Source organism: Anopheles maculipalpis, chromosome 2RL (genome assembly GCF_943734695.1).
Source record: "Anopheles maculipalpis chromosome 2RL, idAnoMacuDA_375_x, whole genome shotgun sequence".
In the NCBI taxonomy this organism is placed as follows: domain Eukaryota; kingdom Metazoa; phylum Arthropoda; class Insecta; order Diptera; family Culicidae; genus Anopheles; species Anopheles maculipalpis.
In genome coordinates, this window is record NC_064871.1 from 24683471 (window position 1) to 24705211 (window position 21741).

At 44.6% G+C, this 21741-nt stretch overlaps 5 protein-coding genes across 8 annotated transcripts in view; 2 read left to right on the forward strand and 3 right to left on the reverse strand.

The window, feature by feature from the left end:
* Window positions 1-11668, forward strand: part of LOC126557342 (endoplasmic reticulum chaperone BiP) — a 205185-nt gene extending 193517 nt beyond the window's left edge. For both annotated transcript variants that reach the window (XM_050213070.1, XM_050213071.1), the window contains exon 2: window positions 9672-11668. In XM_050213070.1, coding sequence (XP_050069027.1) covers window positions 9686-11668 — 1983 coding nt within the window. In that variant the 5' untranslated portion in view covers window positions 9672-9685. The remainder of the gene's footprint in view (window positions 1-9671) is intronic.
* Window positions 3003-4697, reverse strand: LOC126557896 (DNA-binding protein K10). Its single transcript, XM_050213806.1, has 2 exons — window positions 3611-4697; window positions 3003-3377 (listed from the first exon to the last, which is right to left on the reverse strand). The coding sequence occupies exons 1-2, from the start codon at window positions 4679-4681 to the stop codon at window positions 3003-3005; spliced, it is 1446 nt and encodes a 481-aa protein (XP_050069763.1). The 5' UTR covers window positions 4682-4697.
* On the forward strand, window positions 5028-7172 carry LOC126565702 (WD repeat-containing protein 46). Its single transcript, XM_050222909.1, has 2 exons — window positions 5028-5045; window positions 5373-7172. Exons 1-2 carry the CDS (start codon window positions 5028-5030, stop codon window positions 7170-7172), a joined length of 1818 nt encoding a protein of 605 aa, XP_050078866.1.
* On the reverse strand, window positions 7210-7724 carry LOC126559377 (mediator of RNA polymerase II transcription subunit 22). Its single transcript, XM_050215527.1, has 2 exons — window positions 7610-7724; window positions 7210-7544 (listed from the first exon to the last, which is right to left on the reverse strand). The coding sequence occupies exons 1-2, from the start codon at window positions 7704-7706 to the stop codon at window positions 7225-7227; spliced, it is 417 nt and encodes a 138-aa protein (XP_050071484.1). The 5' UTR covers window positions 7707-7724; the 3' UTR covers window positions 7210-7224.
* A 2963-nt stretch (window positions 11669-14631) lies between the features above and the next one.
* LOC126556759 (dynactin subunit 1) lies at window positions 14632-21239 on the reverse strand. Of its 3 annotated transcripts, XM_050212233.1 has the most exons (9): window positions 21060-21239; window positions 20883-21001; window positions 20595-20621; window positions 19859-19927; window positions 19233-19307; window positions 16739-18669; window positions 16499-16662; window positions 15333-16051; window positions 14632-15232 (listed from the first exon to the last, which is right to left on the reverse strand). In XM_050212233.1, the coding sequence occupies exons 1-9, from the start codon at window positions 21234-21236 to the stop codon at window positions 14632-14634; spliced, it is 3882 nt and encodes a 1293-aa protein (XP_050068190.1). In that variant the 5' UTR covers window positions 21237-21239. The 3 variants fall into 3 exon arrangements, with proteins under 3 accessions (XP_050068190.1, XP_050068191.1, XP_050068192.1); XM_050212234.1 differs by lacking the exon at window positions 20595-20621; XM_050212235.1 differs by lacking the exons at window positions 19233-19307; window positions 20595-20621.
* Between the last annotated feature and the right edge of the window lie 502 nt (window positions 21240-21741).

Sequence of the window (21741 nt, forward strand, 5' to 3'; positions counted from 1 at the left end):
CACACCAAGCACACGTTGCGTCTAACTTCTATGCACACTACCGAATGCCGTTCGATCGGTGCGCCGGTATTGAACGAACCGAGACGACGCGGTTCCACGGCACAGTGGGCAAAAATTTTGTTTGATCGTGTTTTTTTCTGAAAGACCTTTTTTTGCTCATTACTTTGTAATGATGATGATACTTCATCAAATGATGAAAAGTTACAATTTTTTATTTTATTTTGTACATAAAAAATTTGTAGTATTACAACATTTTGTTACAATTCATTCTGTGCCAACAATTACATTCCTCCACTGTGCGTACCATGCTACGTTCGTGATGGCGTGGTGGTCCAGTGCCGGTTTTGCGAACGGCGGTAGTAGTGGCATCGTGCGTAGAGAAGGTGAATCGTACGATACAAGCCGCGTACGCACTCATACAGCGAGCTTTACCCATTTAGACCGCGGGCGCATCAAGAAAGCAGGCGCGCGGAGTCCTTGGAGCCAGAGACAAGCGCACGTGAGCCTGTGATACAGTGTGTAGCGTAAATGTAGCAACGAATCTCGAAACAACTATTTCTGGATGTTTTATGTGCAGTTAAATGTAACTTTTACAAACACAAAAAGGGGGCAAACTATCACATCACATCAGTTGGCAAAATTTATTCCATTTATTTAATGTTTAACGTAAACGATGAGTATATGTATGGGGGGACAGGGTTGTTTGTTAGTAGAACAATATCACGCTGAATTGTTAGGTGCAAATACTTTACATCCGTATCTTCGTCTTGGTCTGTGTTTACTAAAAAAAAGACATATAATCCGTTTTTATAAACTTTTAACCATACATAAATAAGTAACATAATGCAATCCTGAGAAGATGCAGCAGTGAGACTGCTGCATGTGTTTATCGTTTACCAACCATTGCAGCGGATGGTGACTATAACTATAATAAAATAAACTATTGCAAATAGCAAAACAATCAAACTACCATAAACATAATAAAGGAAACAAAATTTTACATCTCACAACGGCAATCCAAGGAAAAACATTTTAATGGTATAATGATGATGGTTGTCCTCATATGAACGAATTCCAAATGCAATCATTTTAACCACGATTCTATAAATGCAAAATTCAAATTCTGCCACATACAAAGTTTGGCCTATTGCTACTGATACCTCTACCGCGACGCATGTTTTTTTTTCAAATGCAATAACTAAATTTGACCGATCTAAAGTATGATAGAATGACGATAATTGATTTAAAAATTGGTCCACTAAAATTGAAACAAATGGGTGTAGGAAAGGGGTATAAGGAAATAGAACGAATACAAATCGGTTTCTAACAATAAAAAAAACATCATCCTTTCAATTCAAAATTTAATTTCTTTTTAAATCAGGATAGCTAGCACAAAGTGTGAGAAATAAAATTTTTGACTAATAAAATTGAATTACTTTTAAGATAGCAACTTGTTTTTAAATAGATCATACCCGCACAAAAATAAAATTTTGTTGTTTCGATAAAATAACTATACAATAACAGAACAAGTGTTGCGTTTTTGATTAAATTAGTTTATCTTTCAATTACCATTATTACAATATTTGAAATATTCATTCCCTATTAATGCTTTATGCTTGGGGCTAGAAGCTGCTAGAAGTAGCTGTAGCTGCGCTCTAGTATATTGCGAATAAGAGTTATCATTCTTTTTTTTCATATCGCATTATATTTCCGCCTGTATGATGTGATTTTACATAATTCTGTAAGAGTGTTCGAATGAAATGCATTATATTATCATTACTATCTTCATTACATTTGCTGCCATTTGTATTAACCATACAGTGCACAGGATTTTCTAAGTAGCAGCAGTATATAGACAAAAACAGAGATACAGTGTTTCTGTTCGCAGTTCAGTCGGGTACGTTGGATCTCTGTACGTCTTCTTACTATATTGGCTAGCACGAAAAAAGGGTTTTATGATGATAATATTCATACTAACGCACATGATGACATTTTTACTGTAATGCGATCGTCCAAATACGGCCGTTTTCTAATCATCAAGCTGACGAACAACCATCAATTAATGACGGTAGTTAAAAAAGGTGTAATTTTTCTGATATATGTATATTTTTACTACAAATTCCGTTACAAATCCGCATACATACACACACACACACACACACACACACTTCCAATTCCATTTCAAGCCATTCTGACGTTCTGAATACTACTACTGTGGCGTTCTACGTAGAGTGTACATGTTTCTAGAGATTAAAAACCGTATTACTTGGTAATAGTTATAAAGGATATGCATCCCTCTGCAGCAGTACATATGACTATTTTGTATGCGTGCGACGTCCGTTTCCCCCTTTTAACCGAAGCTAACTATTGCGGTGTACAGAGTGTACGTGTTTCAGATCGACAATCTGGGTATCTGTAGTAACTCGTTAAACATTTTGGTGGGATTTATTATACTATACGATTATTGCTGCTGTTAGCAAACAGGCATTGGTTTTTTCGATAGTTTTCGTTTTGTTAGTTATCTGGAGCTATCTGGTGCTAAATGTGCAACGTGTGTAACAGTATATATATTTGTATGGTTAAAAGATTATCTCTGCAGTTTAGTAACTGTGCTCGTTACATTGTTTCGATACAAAGAATTAGATCGAAACTATTGTTTCTTTATAGTGATATCATGCTTAGTTTGGATTTTGGCCCTGTCAGTCTAGCGAGTAGAAAATGGAAAACAAAAGCAAAACAAAAACCATTGTGCAACGACCATCAAAACACACAACTGTGTTCCGTTCATTTACATACACTTCGAATATACACATCATTATCATGTGATGTTCCAATTTGCGATTCATCCTACTCAAGATGGAATCTATTTTTCGTATTATGAGTTTCGATAAATGTTTAGTTGTGTATTTTCTTGACACATCCATTAATCGCAAAAACGGATTCATTAGCTCATCATCTGTAATAGTTATTATTGACTAAAAACATAAATGCACATTGACTTACTAAACGGGAACGGTGCATTCGACTGTAGCGGCATCCACCACCGTAGGACTTAATTCGGTATCAGGTGACGATTGTTCGTCCTTGGGCGAAGTGGTTGTGGTTTCAGTGCTATCATTGGTATCAATAGTAGTAGTAATAGTAGTAGTAGTAGTAGTAGCGGTAGTAGAAGGAGATGAAGAAGCAGTGGCACAACCGTTTGTGTCACTCTTCGTAGAGTCATTACAAGGATCGGTAGTAGTTACAACAACCTCTCCACTGCTGCTAGTGGTTTCTTCCGTTTTTGAAGTGGTATTATCTGCGGCAGCGTTAGTTTTGTCTACATTTTCGAGACGGGCCTTTTTACAAGCCGGCGCTGTTAATATTTTTTCTACGTCCTGCAACGAATCCGTGGGCAAAATTTGTGTGTTTCAATGTTTGTGCAATTTCTTAGGTAATTTATGATTTAAACTACTTTGCAATCATCGGTAAATCATTTACTTGATTATTTAAGCAAAAAGTGCATCGAGGTCAATATTGAAGATTGTATAGAATATTACTGTATTTTTTGGAAAACAAACCATACACAAAAACAATGCCACGTCAGGTATGAAAAGTGCAAATTACTTACCTGTTCCGGATGCTTTCCAATATACTCCAGGCGAGCGGCTTCATACATTTTAACGAACTTATCCCGCTGTTCCTTAAACTGCGCAAAAAGTGCATCATCTCGGTGTCCCTTCAGACGGTTCGCGAGATCAGCTTTCTTATCGTGCTCCGCTTTAATGTCTGCCGTGACCCACGGTTTGTCCAGCGGGTATTCTTCCCTGTTCTGTAGTTGGGCCGGTTTGGCACGCGTACGCTTTCCGTTCAATCCTACCGTTCCACCACTTCCAGCCATTCCGTTCCGTGCAAATGGACCACCCATCTTGCCACCCATTCCACGCCCGTGCAGGTTACCACCGTTCATGTTCCGACGCATCGGTCCTTCCAATCCGTGGCGTAAGGGTGGAGGCATCATTCGTCCCATGCCGGGTGGCGGTGGCATCAGCCGTCCGTTCATTGGTGGAATTGGTGGAGGTAGTGGTCTGTTCATCGACAAAAGTGACATCGGACCGGTCATTCCTGTACCGTACCTTCCATTCTGAGGACCTCTCATACGCATACCTGGCCCGCTGCGGAAATGGGCCGGTGGAACGGGCGGTGGTATCGGTGGTGGATTCATCGGACCTCGTCGACCGGCCGGTGCAGGTGGGCCTGGAAACATATTTGGTGGTGGCATCGGAGGACCCCAGTTAGCCATACCTCCACCGTTCATACGATTCCTCATGCCTCCGGGTGGTGCTCCACCGTTCTTCATAGGGCGCTTCATCGGTGGATTCATACGTCGATTACCATTGGCAAAAGGAGCGGTTTTGTTTCCCCCATCCGATACATTCGAACTTGCGGCATTTGGGCCACCTGTGTTGCTGTTACCTGTTCCGTTCGTAGTGGAAGCAATTGAGTCATCGTTGAAATCGACGAAGCCGGGATCGTCGCCAAGTTGATTAGCGTTAAACATTGCGCTCATGTTTCGCATATTGTTCATCAGCATCGGGTTGTACTGCTTGTTCATCATACCCGGCTTAAATCGCTGCCGATTCGCCATTTGATTGCCGATGCGTTTGTTTCCTTCGCTGTTTGGTGGTTTGTTTGAGACCATTATTTACATCGTTTTTCGTCCGAAAAGCACTAAATTGTGGTGATCGTTTGGCTGAAATGTGTGCTTTTGCTATTCCACTATGCAGTACTTGCCAGTTTTCCGATTCGTTTGATACGATCACCGTCTTTTTACTATACACAGAATAAAATTTCCTTTACTCTTTTCCGGAAAAAGACTCAATTGTGCTGCTGCTTACTTTGATACCTTTTATCTGCGTTTTTTCATTTGACAAATTATTGTACTAAAACGGATGACAGTTCTAGAAAAGCCCGATTTTGTCTGGAACAAGCAAACAAATAACAATCCGCCAGATGAAATTTGATTTCCATCCTCGTAGTTAGATGATATGAATCCTCTTATAGACGTAAGAAACTGTATCAAAATTAATTAAATAAATAATATCTCCAATTTTTCAAAGCAAACCAAAATCAATCAAAATCAATTTGATAATTGTGCTAATTCCCATTTTGATCAAACGTCAAATAAATTTGACATGTTGACTTTTGGATTTTTTGAACAACTGGAAAGCATGGTTTACGCCGTATTGTTTTCATCGCGTTGAGTGGTTTTGTGAAACACATTTTGTTCCATTTGTAAAGGTTATTTACGAGAATACAAGATGGTAATTTATGGCTGTTAATGTGTACGATTTTGCAAATCGGTTATACGCTCGTTTCACATTTGATTCCAGGTGAAAAAACGGGTCGTTACGCCACGTTATTTCACTGAGGGTAAAGCACCGAAGGAACCAAAAGACCCCGAGATGGAACACAACGAACCTGCACTCCCTGCGCCCAAAGTAAAACGGGAAGTTAAAACCGAACCGAAAGATAGAGAAGCACCTGGTCGAACCTTTCAAAACAAGAAGCAAAATAATGCTTTCAACCGAAAAGCATCCCTCAGACCGAAGCATGAAAAGGCGCTTAAAATTCCAATCGATCCAGCCGCTTTGATGCGCCACTCGCGGGGCGAAAGCATGAATGTGGGCGGTGTGAAATCCAAATTCCACCAAATCAATGAAAAGCGCAAGGATATCAATATTGAATTTGCCACACAGCAAGCGGCACGGGCAGAAATTTTGCTCCATGAGGAGGAAGGTTATCTGGAGGCGGACGAAGGCGAAAGTACCACCAACATTACGCAGAGAGAAATAGTGGACAATGTGGACATAACGACAGCAACGAAACATTTCAACTTAACGCTTGACTTTGGACCGTACCGTACGCGTTACACGAAGAACGGTAGATATTTGCTACTGGGCGGAAAGCGCGGCCACGTTGCCGCATTCGATTGGGTGCGTAAGAAGTTGTTGTGTGAGATGAATGTGATGGAATCGGTGCACGATGTTACCTGGTTGATGAACCAAACCATGTACGCTGTGGCGCAGAAGAACTGGGTACATGTGTACGACCACAAAGGGACGGAGATCCACTGCATTAAGACAATGCACCGGAGCGTGCGATTGGAGTATTTGCCGTATCACTTTTTGCTAAACAGTGCTGGTGAGAATGGATTCCTTTCGTGGATGGACGTATCGGTTGGCGTATCGGTGGGAAACTACAACACCAGAATGGGCAAGATATTGGCGATGGCACAAAATCCATGGAACGCGGTAACGTGCGTTGGTGGCTCGAAGGGTGTCGTATCCATGTGGTCACCGATGGTGCGGGATCCGCTGGCTAAGATGCTTTGCCATCCGGTACCGTTGACGGGAGTTGCGATCGACCCGCAAGGTATCCATATGGCAACGGCCGGGTTAGATCGGCAGGTAAAAATATGGGACATACGACAGCTAGAAGGTCCGCTCGAAACGTATTACATCAATACGGCGGCTTCCGAGTTGGAGTTGTCCCAGCGCGGCCTTTTGGCACTGTCGATGGGTAATGTGTGCGAGGTTTACCGCAGAGATAACAGTTCCACCGACGATCAAATGAAACCGTACATCAGACATCGAACGAACGGTCCAATATCTAGCATCAGATTCTGTCCGTACGAAGATATCCTCGGTGTAGGAACGGCCAAAGGTTTCGCATCACTGATTGTTCCCGGTTCGGGTGAGCCAAACTTTGACACGTTCGAAGCCAATCCTTACCAATCGCGTTCGCAACGGCGAGAGGAAGAGGTGCACAAACTGCTGGAGAAGATACCGGCCGAATTTATCTCGCTTAATCCTACGCAAATCGATGAGGTGGATGTACCGTCCGCTAAAGCACGGCTAGAGCAAAAGGTAAAGCTGCTAACCCTGAAACCACCCCGGATAGACTTCGAACCACGCAAGCGTAACCGCGTATCGAAAGCCAAACTTGTGCAGATCAAGCGAAACGTAAAGGAAGCTCGATTCCGCGAGGCAGCCAATGAGTTACGCGAGATCAAGGAAAAGCTATTGGCGGAAGAGAAAACGACAGAGGAATCTCCCGATTTCATTCCTTTGGAGCCGAAAAGCGTTCTGGACCGTTTTAATACCAAGAAAAAGAAGAAAGCTACAAATTAGCCACACGATCCAATGTTATATATATTAAAAAATGAAAATAAATCTATTAAGATCACTTATAAATGCTGGTGTAGTATTCTTCCTCCAGATCGTACAGATCAGCCGCCATATCGTCCCGGACGGCCATCAGCTTGTTGTCGCGATCGATCTGCGTGGTACGGTAGAGCGTGGAGTTGCTGCAGATCGCTTCATTTACTGAATGGAAGTCGTTCAGGATAAGGTACTGTTTGATGTCGGACACAAGCTTCATGAGCGATTCGCCGGCACGTACAATGTTAGCCGCTCGGACCTGTGTTTCGTACGTGTCCTGTTCGCATTGGGTTATCTTTGATAGTTGTGTGTCATTTTCACCTTTCGCAAGACGGATGATTTCTACAATGAAACAATGGAAACTAATATAATATCAAAAACGGAATAATGAAAAATAAAATTCTTACCTTCGAAATTTTCTCGCATACTCCGAATGTCTTCTTTCAGACGGGAATTGTAGGATTTCAGAAGTGCTTCTTTGGATTGGGTTAGATTTCTTTGCATTTTGTGGAAGTGATGGAAAAGTAGATGATAGAGAAGATGTAAATTCCTGATCGATTACAGTTTTCCAACGGATGAGCTAAAAACAAAACCAAATTTCGTCAGTTGTTTACGTTTTTCTAGGTAGAAAAAAGCACCACACGAAGCGATGACCCCAACAACTGTCAATATGTTTGCTGCATGGGCACAAACACTCGCCCTGATGACACAATGGGAAAAGGTGGCAATATTTCTGTTTAATAAAATGTAGATAATAATATTAATAATATTAGAAATAATCATAATACACTACTGAATGATGATAATAATTTATTTCATCCTCCATAAAATCAAAAATTGCTTTACTGTCCCTATTTTCCTATCCAATTTAACTACATTTTGGACGAAACCCCAGTCAACTGAACGAAAACGTCAACAGTATCCCCCACCAACTGAACGAAACACGTCATGCAAACGTGGTGTGCTAGTGTGCGTGAAGCTCGTCGGCGTTAAGGTTGACGTGTACTTTAGGAACAATAAAGCCTGGGCGAATGGTAGCGCAGGTCGTTCATTTCCAGTTCAGCAATAGAGAAAAGACAAGCGAAAAAATCCGGTTGGAAGGTACTGCAAACTGTGATTAGAAATTGTTACTGGGTGTAAAAGTCCCGCTAGTTTGGTGAATTACTTATAGTGCGGTTGCGATTGGAGAAACAAAAACTCGCCAAGTAAGTTGAAAGTTGCACTTTTCATCGTGTTTCGGCTAGCATAATTTGTATAAGGTGCCGGTAACGAGAGAGGTGTTCGGAAGAATGCTAGCGAGTAAAAGCGTGATTGTGTTTAGGTTAGCCGCAAAAAATAGATGTAAAAATGGGCAACTGTTAATGTGTGTGACTCCCCAGGACAGGACATTTTCGATTGTGGTGCCAGGGATCGTGGCCAGGCGAACGGGAACATTCTAGAATTTGTGGGTCGTGCTTGTGGGAGAGTAGGAAGAAACGGGATATGCGAAAAATGGTAGCTAATATGGGGGGCCATTTTCCGTACGGTTTCAATGGCTCTTGGGAGCAGACGGGACGTAGTGCGCAAGAGATGCAAGATCGCGCTTGCTAAAGACAGCACGATAGAGTGAAAAAGATAGGTCGTACGCACCGAAAGGTTGACGTGTTCTTTCCGAATTGGAGCCAGGACTAGCTGTTCGGGGGGATAGAAGTCGCTTCTTCTGTAGTTCTATTTCAGTCGTTGTGGTAGAAAGTTGGGTATCTCCTGTCAGTTAGGAACCTTCGCTGTTGAATCAAGTGAGTTTTCTAGAAATTGTTCAATGAGTGATGGCTTAGGTAGCGTTCTAATTGAAAATGTTTCGGAATATTAAACACCTCTTTTGTTGTGTTGCGTATGAAACCAACAAAGTACAGTTCAAGACCCGGCGTTATATAGAAACGGGCGTTGATAGTTTAATGAGGTCAACAGACATAACGGTTGTTTCCCCGATTTTGAATTGTCGTTGTCGAGGGAGATGACGTGATTTTAATGCTAAACAGCGGAATGACCCAATATTCAGTGAAGTTTTCATAATTCAACGTGTAACTTGATGTGAAACATGTAACGAAAGTAGCTTGCTTTGATGATTGGCAGCTTCAATGGGTCTGTTCGAACAACTGACGTGGCCTTATGGCGGCGGATGTTGGAGTGATTATGTGGCATGAGATGAATTATCCTCGTCACCTAAAGTCTTTTCTTTAGCCATTTTTCTTCAATTCCTTTGTTTTAATTGTATATGAAATTGTTAATGAAATTATTTTTTTTTTATTTCGCTCTTCGGTCAATTGCTCGTACGTAGTGACACGTGTTTCTCGATTTCTAGCAGGCTATGAGGACAAGAAATGCTACTTCTTCATGTTCCAAATATTTTTGCTGTGTGTTTAAGCAACCGTTGCTAACTATTTTCCGTTTCTTCCCGCTGACTTTTCCCATTTTCTTAACAGAACAGAGAGTAAAACACTACAATGAAGCTATTAACACAATCGGCCCTGGTGGTCGTACTGGCCGTGTTGGCCTGTTCGGCAGAGGAGAAAAAAGAAAAGGACAAGGATATCGGCACGGTGGTCGGTATCGATCTCGGCACCACCTACTCTTGTGTCGGTGTGTACAAAAACGGACGCGTTGAAATCATTGCCAACGATCAGGGTAACCGTATCACGCCGTCGTACGTTGCATTTACCGCCGATGGCGAACGACTCATCGGTGATGCCGCCAAGAATCAGCTGACGACGAACCCCGAAAACACTGTGTTTGATGCGAAGCGTCTGATTGGCCGCGAATTCACCGACCACACCGTCCAGCACGACATTAAGTTGTTGCCGTTTAAGGTGATTGAAAAGAACTCGAAACCACACATCAAGGTGTCGACTGGGCAGGGCGATAAGGTGTTCGCACCTGAGGAAATCTCCGCCATGGTGCTGGGCAAGATGAAGGAAACGGCCGAAGCCTATCTGGGCAAGAAGGTTACGCATGCCGTCGTTACGGTGCCGGCTTACTTTAACGATGCTCAGCGTCAGGCCACGAAGGATGCGGGAACGATCGCCGGATTGGTGGTGATGCGTATCATCAACGAACCGACTGCTGCCGCCATTGCTTACGGACTGGATAAGAAGGATGGCGAGAAGAATGTGCTGGTGTTCGATCTGGGCGGTGGTACCTTCGATGTGTCGCTGCTGACCATTGATAATGGTGTGTTCGAGGTGGTGGCCACCAACGGTGACACTCATCTGGGCGGTGAGGACTTTGATCAGCGCGTGATGGATCACTTCATCAAGATGTACAAGAAGAAGAAGGGCAAGGACATTCGCAAGGACAACCGAGCGGTACAGAAGCTGCGTCGTGAAGTGGAGAAGGCGAAGCGTGCATTGTCGGCCAGCCATCAGGTGCGCATCGAAATTGAATCGTTCTTTGAGGGTGATGACTTCAGCGAAACGCTTACCCGTGCCAAGTTCGAGGAGCTAAACATGGATCTGTTCCGCTCGACGATGAAACCGGTGCACAAGGTGCTGGAGGATGCCGACATGACGAAGAACGATGTGGACGAGATTGTGCTGGTCGGTGGTTCGACCCGTATCCCGAAGGTGCAACAGCTGGTGAAGGAGTTCTTCAACGGTAAGGAACCGTCCCGTGGTATCAATCCCGATGAGGCCGTCGCTTATGGTGCCGCTGTACAGGCCGGTGTACTTTCGGGCGAACAGGACACGGACGCGATCGTACTGCTCGACGTTAACCCGCTGACCATGGGCATTGAAACGGTGGGTGGTGTGATGACCAAGCTGATCCCGCGTAATACCGTCATCCCGACGAAGAAATCGCAAATCTTCTCGACTGCCTCGGACAACCAGCACACCGTCACGATTCAGGTGTACGAGGGTGAGCGTCCGATGACGAAGGATAACCATCTGCTTGGCAAGTTCGATCTGACCGGTATTCCACCGGCACCGCGTGGTATTCCACAGATTGAAGTGTCGTTTGAGATTGACGCTAACGGCATTCTGCAAGTGTCGGCCGAGGATAAGGGTACGGGCAACCGGGAGAAGATTGTCATCACCAACGATCAGAACCGTCTGACGCCGGACGATATTGAACGGATGATTAAGGATGCGGAACGATTCGCGGATGACGACAAGAAGCTGAAGGAGCGTGTCGAGGCCCGCAACGAACTGGAAAGCTACGCGTACAGCCTAAAGAATCAGCTAAGCTCGAAGGATAAGCTCGGTGCTAGCGTGTCGGATGACGATAAGGCAAAGATGGAGGAAGCGATCGACGAGAAGATCAAGTGGTTGGACGAAAATCAGGATACCGAGGCGGAAGAGTACAAGAAGCAGAAGAAGGAGCTGGAAGACATTGTGCAGCCAATCATTGCCAAGCTGTACGCCAGCAGTGGCGGTGCACCACCACCGTCGGCCGGTGGAGAGGATGACGATGAGCTGAAGGATGAGCTGTAAGAAGCAAGAGAGGAGAGGACATCCATAAGAAGAAAGCATTTTCTTCCCGTTGGGAAATAATGCAAATTCAATCGCCTTTCATTCATTGTGGTCCTTTGAGTGGCCTATTCGAAGGATTCCATTTCACAAGTAGTCAACACACAAAAACACACCTCATCTCTCAACTCAGCGTTATTTGCCCAACCTTCCACCCCCCAAGGGGCACGCAGTGCGTAAACCCGCGGGACAGGAAGGGAGGAAAAAAGCACCAGTGGGTGGTGAAGTAACGTTTTCTCGGAGTCTCATCTTATTTTCTAGATGAGTGATACTCGTTCCGTAAAACAAATGGTAAACCAAGTAAAAACACACAGAGACAGAGAGGAGAATGTTTTAGTAGTAATGATGGTTGCGCGGATTTTTTTTTTGTTTAACTTGTTTTTGTTTGTTTGACAAAATACTATTATTGTGTGTCCGTGAAGCGCAGTTTGCACGTCTTTTTTTAATTTATTGAGCAAGTGCAGAAGAAATCCGCATGGATAATTCCTTTACATAGAGCAGAGAAAGACGGGAAAAATTAGTGCCCCTGATTAGTCGAGAATAAATAGGAAAAAGTTGTTGGATGGTCTTCCACTGTCCACAGGAAAAAAGGGCGAATTATTATTAACCCACACGTTAGTTCTAATTCGTTCGATTTGTTGCACTTGATGGTGTAAAAATAGGTAGAATTTCCAGCGCGCCTCAACCTAAGGAAGCGAGAAATGATGAAAACGAATGCAACAAAACAACTTTCCCTTCTACACACACACGCATCCTTTTTTTTTTTATTTACACACTCACTTTCCCCAGCCGATAGATTGCGTTATAAGTTAACTTAGTGAGGAAAAGCAAAAACTAAATTCTTTTCTCGTTGTTTTACCCTTGTCCCTCTGAGAGACTTGTCAAATTGTAACGCAAATCTATGTCTTCTTCTACTGCCACAAATAGTAAGAAAAGAAGAAGAACTGTGAAACAACAACAGCAAAAAAGAGGGTACAATTTGTGTGATTTCTTTCTTAGGATTCACGCGGATTCATCGACTAATAGGGTCAGCAGCAGTAGTAGGGTGGTAATAGCAGGGTGCGCGCTGTAAACAACAACAAACAATTCCGTTTCAGTTCGTTTCATTGTTTCTCATCCATCGACTGAACTTAAATATGTAAGGAAGAGAAAGAATAAAAAAGAGAAACAAAAATGCTACACTAAAATCTTGTTTGCTTACTTTGTGTCTGTTGGTTCTGAATGAACGAAAGAAAGAAATGTTGAATGATGGATAACGTTAGGTTAAGTCTGTCCTTTATAGCAGAACCTTGCCGCAAATTCGAGCATGCGGCACAATGTAGCGGGGGATCAGTGAAACAAGAAATTGACAAATCAATCATGTGGGGTAAGGCGTACTTAAGGTGCCTTTAAGAGTCAGGTGGTTGATTTTTGCCAATGGCGCCAGGAACCACGTAAAAGAAGTGTCGAGCATGCTGTCGGATTCGTTCGGAACTCACCGGGTTTGAGGCTAGGGGACGGTCTCTTCTGTTTGATGTTCAAAATCGTTCTGGTTGGTGTCACGCGAAGCGCGGGCTTCGACATCCGGGGCACGATTTTCACTCGATCTCTCCAATTTTATGGCTTCGCGCATGACATTGACATCCTCGGTGTGCGAGGCTTACTCCCGATTGAAACTCGAGGCCGATAGAATTGGATTGAGGATCAATGCGACCAAGACCCAGAGGACCTTTAGGTGACAGAAAAAGTACTACGAGCTAGCTGAGCTGTTTGGTGGGACATCCTGACGGTAACCTGAAACCCGAAGGATACGATGGCTGGGGAACGTGATGAGGAAGCCTGACCAGGAAGGTGGTAATGCGTAATGCTCCACCAGGAAGGTGGTCGTCAGCGTCCAGTTCAGGACGAGGCGTATGGGCACATAGCGAGACCGTTGGCTGGATCATGTGGAGTCAAACCGGATAGGAGATCGGATGCAGCCGTGGACGGATTTTTTTTTTTTTAGCATGTGTTCATGCGAGGCCTCTTTATCACCTAAGCCCTTAGACCGATGAGATTCCCTTGATAGACGCGCTCTTTCCGTCTGCGAAATCCTCTTGCTAGTTGAAGTTTGACTGTGATGACCTCTTCGTTTTTGTAGGTCTTTTGTTGCACAACAATGGAGCCCTTGGACGGTGGAAGCTCATTTTGCTAGTAAACGCAAAAGCATTAGTACGATTTCCTTCGCCGTTTGATATCAAACGCCGCAAGCTCTTTCGCCCCTCCAGGACCAAGACTACAAACAACCGACAGCAAATGTCGCCGTAACACAGTTTGATAAGCTTTCGTGGTTAGTAATCATATCACGACAGAAACGGGGGCTTTATTAACTTGTTTGCTGCCAAAGGAAGCAGTAAGGAATGGTACAATATGGTTCACGTTCCGTTACAATTGTGCTCCATCACATACATATGTGTGTGTGTAATCCTGATTTTTTGCTATACTTCGCCTTTTGATTCGTATTCTAATGTAAAGGTGTTGTAAATTATTGTTTTCTTTTAAATAATGTACAATTTTTATAAGCATCAATTTTTTAAAAAAACTGCTACTAACTAAATGCACAGAACACACAAAAACCGGGGTGCAAATAAATTCAAATTAAACATGTGATAAAAACGAAAAATCCTCGCTTATTTGGCTATACACTTTTGTCTGTCTATCTATAACTGTGACTGTAAATCACCCATCGGTAAGTAGTCAGTCCTGACGGTTATTACACTGTACCCTAATTCTATCTGTGCACGACGCTTTGCTGCTGAGACATTATCGAACCAAAGGTGTAATAAATAAATATACAAACAACAACAAAAAAAAAACGGATGCTGAGCTGATGCCAGGCTGGTGAGCCAAATCTCTCTTATCCTGAGTAAATCACGCTAAACTTAGCAAATTATCATACACACCTCGCTTCACACCCGAACGTTCACACGAAACGCAGCCGACAGCTCGTTCGATGGGAAGGAAGCAAAATCGGCTTTGGCAGCACGGTGCGGCTTTCGACTAAGATACTCCTGCACCACATCACACGCCAACTGTTCCGCCTTGGCCCGTATCTGTGTTTGATGTTGCTTCTGTTGATTTTCGTGATCAAGGATCGACTTCGAGACGCTACCGTGCACGGTGTAGGTGGAAGGGATTTCGGCACCCTTCACCAGGGACATGATTAGGTCGTGCTTGACGCGCGTAATCTCCTGCTCCAGCTCCTGGATGCGGTCGTCCTTCGGTTGCGGTACGTGCAGCGGTTCCAGTCCGGCCAGAATCTTGCGATACTCGTTCGCCTGCACCTTCAACCGTTCGGTACGTTCGTCCTTAAAGGCACGCTTCAGGAGCGACAGTTCCTGGGCGATGTAGGGCGAGCTGGCAGAAATGTCCAGGGCCGTGGTAGTTTTGAGATCGACCTTGCGCGAACTGAACGATTTCAGCTTATCGCGCAGGCTGCTCTTTTCGCTCTCGAGTGAATCGATATCGCTCTGCAGGTGGTCCATCGTTTCTTCGAATTCTTTTTCCTTCCTGTGTGGGGTCAAAAAGTAACAAAAAAGCAGAGAAGAAAAAGGTATGTCAGCCTCCAAACCAATAACGGATGAAAAAAAGAAATTCAACCCAAACGTACTGTTTCAGCTTGGCGCACACTTCGTCGTACTGCTTCTGTAGGCGCGTCGTATTCGTTTCGTGATCCTGCTGCAACACGGACAGCTTCTTCTCGGCCAAATCTTTGCGTATCTGCATTTCGGACAGTTCGTTCTGCTTGAGCTTAGCGGCCAGCTTAAGCTGTCGAATTTCGGCCTCACGGTTTTCGAGCGTTGCCGTTAGTGTTTTCGTCTCTTCCAGCTGTTTCTTCACTGCCTGCGCCCGAAGGATGATCGGTGCCACCGGTTTTTCCTCCGGTTTGGCGGTGTTTGTGGCCGAAATGATTTCATACTCGTGATCGAGCAGATACTGTGCCAGCTGGCCCATATCGGTGCTTGCTGCGCTGAGCACGGTGCGCACGTTTTGTGACGGACCGAGGTCATCCTGCTCGTACACCTTTTCGCAACCGTTCGAGAGGATCTCCCACAGCTTGTCGTGTGGTACGGATGTTTCCGTTTCTGGATCGAGTGTGACCAGCTGGAGACATTGGCGGGTAGCGTAGAACAGTACGCTCATCACCTTGTTCAGTGCTTCGGCGGTACGTTTCAGGTTGAGCAGCGTGTTCATCGAGAGGTTGCACTTGGTGATGGCGACATCTTGCGGTAGGCGACGCTTGACGAGCTTTAGCTGTTGGCGTATGTTTTCTACGTTCTGAAGGATATACTGGAGGAGCAGTCCGGAGTCGCTAGTTTCATCGCCAGGCTGGAAATACATTTAAATATAGATTAGTAATTGAAAGGGAGCATGTTGAGTATCACAACTTTTCTGGGACAAAAGCTCCAGCTTTGAAGAGTCGGTCTTCAACATCTGGAAGAAATAGAATACAGGATATGCCTGACAGCGTTTGGCTGCATTTGGAGTACTTTACATGTGCCAGGGCTCTTGTGCCAGAGACAGGGCTCTTAGGATTAGGACTGAGAACTAGAGAGAAGTTCTAGTAGGGAACTGTATACTGGATGCTCGCTTGTTCTAGAATTATCTTCAGCAGACTTGAGCCATTTGCTAGATAAATCTACTACCGATCTCGAGAGCTACAACGAGCTCAAGGTGGTAATGACAGGACCAATTGGAGATGGTGACGCTTGAACTTGAAGGTATGTTGCTAATAAGTAGATATTGGAAGACTTCTAAAGAACCACACCAACGTACCTTAATCAGTATCTTAATGATGTTGGAATCATTCGCGATCGAATCACATGCCGCACCGATCGAAGCCGTACAATCGCGCACAATTTGTGTTTCGTTGACGAGATCCTCACCGGTCAGCAGTACCACATACATTGCGTTGAAGAATGTAACACATTTCTCGAGATCTGGACAGAAAATGAAAATAAAAACCATTGTATTATTCCCGCTCCTAAGGCGTGTCTCCACTGCTTTGTGACTTACTATCCGTGGAAGAGTTTTCGTCGAGCTGGTTCGCCTTCAACATATCCACTATCTCGTCCACCATCTTTTCCTGGGCCTGCATCTCCGGCAGTGCCGCACCGATTTTCAGCAACGTATCTGCCTTACAGCCCGTCATACTAAACAGGAACTGGTGCATAATGCTCTGCAGATTGTGCACGTGATGCAGCAAACGCGACCGGAATCCAAACTGTGCTACCTCGTGCCCGGAAAGGATTGCTGCACGATCCATCTGCGGTACGTTAGAGAAGCGTTCCCGTGCCTGACTGACAATGATGCCCGATTTGAACACGATGCGCGAAACGAGTAGTATAACGAGAATGGCATCGTGATCACCACCCCGTGCCATAAACACGTCCGGCATGAATGCGCTCAGATAGCGCACGTGCTCGTTTGCTTGTGTCAGCTCAATTTGCCGCAGCTGCAGATCGATAGCCCGTGTGAAAGCCTTCGATTCGGCAAACATTTGCTTGAAGTCGATCGTTTCCGTAATGAGTGCAGTGTCCTTGGCCTGCTGCTGTTGTTGCTGCTTGGTCGATTCTTGGTTCAACCGTTCGCGCAACTCCTGACACTGATCGTTCAGCCGTTGAACAAGTTCGCGGAATTTAAGGATCGTCTGGTCACGATCCACAATCGTCTCGAGGGCAGCATCCTTTTCCCGTATCGCTTCACGCTTGGCGGCGTGCGCTAGATCCAGCTCTTCGCGCATATCCATCTCCAGCTCGTGGTTGCTTTCGACCAGCTGCTCGTGTACTTCCTCGAGCGCTTCCAGTTCCGCCACCTCTTCTTCGAGCGATTTCACCTTATCCTCCAGCTCCATCTTCTTTTCGGCCAGCTGCTCAACCATCTCTTCGGCCCCGAGTGCCGCATCAACCTGCTCCTGTAGATCGCTCAGCTGCGTTTCCAGTTCGTCGATTTTGGCCGAAAACTTTTCCTTCGTACGCTGCAGTTCGGTCACTTCCGATTTCTTGGTTTCCAGTTCTTTTTCAAGCTTTTGAATTTCGTGCTTTTCGTGTGCGGAGAGATCGCGCAAGCGGACCAACGTTTCCCGCAGGCGTGCATTTTGTTGCTCGAGCTGTTTGAATTCGTACGTGGAGGCAACGGCCGTCGGCCCGTCACCTCCCGTGCCAACACCACCACTACCCGCCGTGCCGCGTGAGCCTAATTTTTCTTGCATTTCCGTTTTCAAAATTTCCAGATCGAGTGTAAGTTCTTCGATGCGCTCCTTGGCCGTTTCCAGCTCGAGTGCCAACGTGTCCGCCTTCTCTTCCGCCATCTCCTTGTCCAGCGTGATGAGCTCAACGTTTTCTGCCAGCTCAGACATCTCTTCGCTGTGCAAATCTCGTGCCTCGATCGCATCCTTAGCTTCCTGTTTCGCACGCTGCAGATCACGCTGGAGTAGCGAGTGAGCGTCCATGATTTTGCTCTTAAACTCCACCAACTGTTCGTACTGTGTTTTCAGCTTATCGAACTCACGCAATCGCTCGCGATCTTCCGCACGGCGCTGTTTCAATGTTTCGAGCTTTTCACTCAGATCACCGTTAAGTTTGCGCATCTCGTCCAACTCTTGCTGGAGCTGCAGAATATGAATGCGATCTTCGGTTGAGGAGCCCGGGGCGGGTGTTGGTGCTGGCGATGGGGAGATGAGCGATTGCCCCGGGGTGAACTGTGGCTTTAGTGTTTCCACAAAGCCGGTCTCGACGAAGGAGGCGCGCTTCGATGTTTGCAGCGATTCCGGTGGACTCATGTGCGATCGTTGCAGGGGTTCGTGCCGATCGGGCTTGACCATGGTTGGGATGGATGAAACGGGCGTAGGAATGGAGGATTGTCCCGATGCACGTTCACTGCCCGGTGAGGTAAGTTGGGTTTTGGAACCGAGGGAACTGGTGCTCCGGTTGAGTGACATCCTAGAGCTGGACAGAATAAAGACGTAGGACATTATAGATTATGATTATGTATGTTTTTTGTTTGTTGGGCAACCATTTTTTTACAGTAGCATACACACGGAATAGACACATTGCAGATACGGGTAGCGTGTTGGGATGAAGATAAACTCCTCGAGTACATATCTACACATTAGAAACACCAGCTGTACAGAACAAGCGTAATCATATGGTGGAAGCGAAGGATACAAAACGAAATAAAAAAAAAACAATGTGCAGTAGAACTTGGTTGAAAAAGTGTTGCGATATTTGCAAGCACCCAAAAATAGAAGAAAAATAATTTTAATCGAGACATACGCCGGATGCAAACGAAACAACAACGGAAACTGGGGAGGAAACAGATACACGCCACTTCAATAAAATAATGAGAATAAAAGCTGGCACATCGCATTGTGCGACAAGTGCGAAAGGATCATGCAGGAAACAGAATCAGAAGGAACATGTTTATGTGAACTATACACAAAGGAGATGCACAGGCAGAACAGTAGATAAAGTAACATATTTGCTAAGTAATGGATGATTGTAAAATTAACCTGGATGTTGACAGTGTCATTGTCATGGAGGCGCGCTTCGTTTGCGGCTGCTTGACCGGAGACTTTCGGCGCACCCTGTCGTTGTTGATCGTGACCAAGGGGGATGATGGTGGAGCAGGAGGAAGGAAGCGATGTATGGAGTGGAATTGTTGATGATGAATTATATAGTTTTGCAAAGTTTGGAGTAAGTACGACGGTCGGTTAGTAGAGAAGTGTTTCCACATTCGTTATCGACATCGGGCAGGCATGAATTATTATTACATAGGTATGGTATGATGGCACAGAGTGGGTATAAAGAGAAAGGGGAAGACAGGTGAAAGAAAAAGAGAAAGATAATGGGTTAAATTTCGTAAATACGTTATGGAATGTGCTACTTTACGCTAAACTGTTAATGAGAACAATAATAATAATAAAAATACAACGAAAAAATTTGGTACAGTCAACAAAAAAATCAAAAGAACATCGTTTACTGTAAGCTTTTTTGTGGCTTTCAGTAAACTACAAATTTGGGACCAAAAAATCTAAACCAAAGCTGTGAATAATACATTTCAAAATGGAAAACTTCGAAACTACAGGATGGTTTTTTGTTGTTTGCTTGTTTTGGGGGTAACACTTTCTTCACTTACGCTGTTGGCTTGGCCGTAAAAGTTTGTGTCGATCCAGGCATTGAGGCAAGTGATCGAACTGAGCCCGCACTGGACGCGATAGCAGAAGAGGGAAATATATGAAAAATAAGTTAAATTAGATATGCTTCTTTGATCGTGCATCTTCCGAAAGCAGCATTTGCGAATAGAAAAGAGCAGCAGCATCAACACTGTTGTAGCATTTTAAATTTGAAGCTGCATAACGATCGACACTGGGGTTTGTTAGATGATGGATGGAGAGAACTTTCCGGGTGAAAAAATTTTGTTTGGCCTTATGCTCTTTAGCAATTAGCCCTGACAACCAGCGAACCAATTTTATGCAAATGAAAAGTGTGAATCGTATGTTTGAAACATCTAATACACCTAATCTATTCTTAAAAACCACCCATCGTACGATAAATTCGATTGCGAGATGAAACTGCTTGTGCTTTAAACTGTGTTACTGTACGTGGTTACTAATGCTAAAATAACAATTATTAAGGAATACTTGTAATCGCTCTAATATCCGTGAAGGTTGTCTATAAGCGTCTCTGTAACCATTATCGAGGAACAACTATATTGTGGGGAACTAACTTAAAGCTTAATTTGTACTAAACGTTGTTACACACACACAACTTAAGCCGGATGAATGGAAATGGAGGATGAGTTGAATAAAGTCGCAGTTCGCTAGAAAAACAGCTGAAACATTTTTGTGAGTGTTTTGTTGTTAGACACTTACGGTACTCTGCCAGTTGTACGCTTAGCACTAGCGGGGTTTTACAACGACAAAAGTGGTTACAGGAGTATATGTAGATGGAAGAGAAAGACGGAAGAGATAGATAGTTTCTGGTAGCACCACACAGACGAGACAGCAACAATGACGGTTTCCCAGAGTGTGGATGGATATGTGGTTCGAGATTTCCCCGGACAAATGGGTGGCACAAGGCACATGAGAAGATCCTATCCTCTCACTCCCTGTCGCGCTATTTATGAACGACTGTTGTCCACTAACATTACTTCTACTAACCTGCTCAATCGGGACCTCGGTTTTTCATCCGGTGTTTGTGCCTCCTCGATCGGATTACCAGCATCATCGATAAACATCAGCTGCGTTGGCCGTACGAACATTCCGTAGTTTTCTTCACACTGAAACACGAGCGTGTATGTTAGTTTAAATACATTCACCTTCCACCCAGTCTATTACCGAAAAGTACTGATGTCCTTTTATCGATCCATTATTCTTCCCCTTGGCTTCGTCCAATATTACGCCGACCCATTTGCCGACCGCAAAAGAGGTCATGCCGACGTACGCGATCGTGCCACGCACATCCTTGCCCGTCAGCTCGACTCGCTGCCCAACTTTCAGATACTTTTCGGCCATATCGGGACTTTCAGGGAGTTCCGTCCGTCGGTCGTGTGTGTAGCCGAGTTGTTGCTGTTGCTGCTTTCACTGCGAAGAACGGCGCGTTGATGTCATCATTGATTTCACAGGTGTGTTCGGGCGGAGGTGCAAACTAAAAAGGCACCAGGCAGCGGACAATAATTACCTGTTGTGGTTGTGTGCGCGTAGTACAACTAACGTTCTGCAAGTGTACTGAGCGATGGAACCGTTATTGCAACACTTTTTTCACAATAAATAACCAAAAATTGTGTACATTTTGATCACCGTCCTATGCAATGTTCACAAAATGTAATTTTGGCAATAGCACAAGAAAATAAAAAGGCTGAAGTTTTGACATTCCATCGATTGACAGCGTTGGATGATTCTAGCAGCATTCGAGTATGGATAGGCATTCGAGCTGCTCCTCACTGTTTTTCTCATTTGAGTGAGTAAAATGCTCGTCTCACGCCGGCATATTTTGCTCACTTTTTGCGCAAAGTAAAAT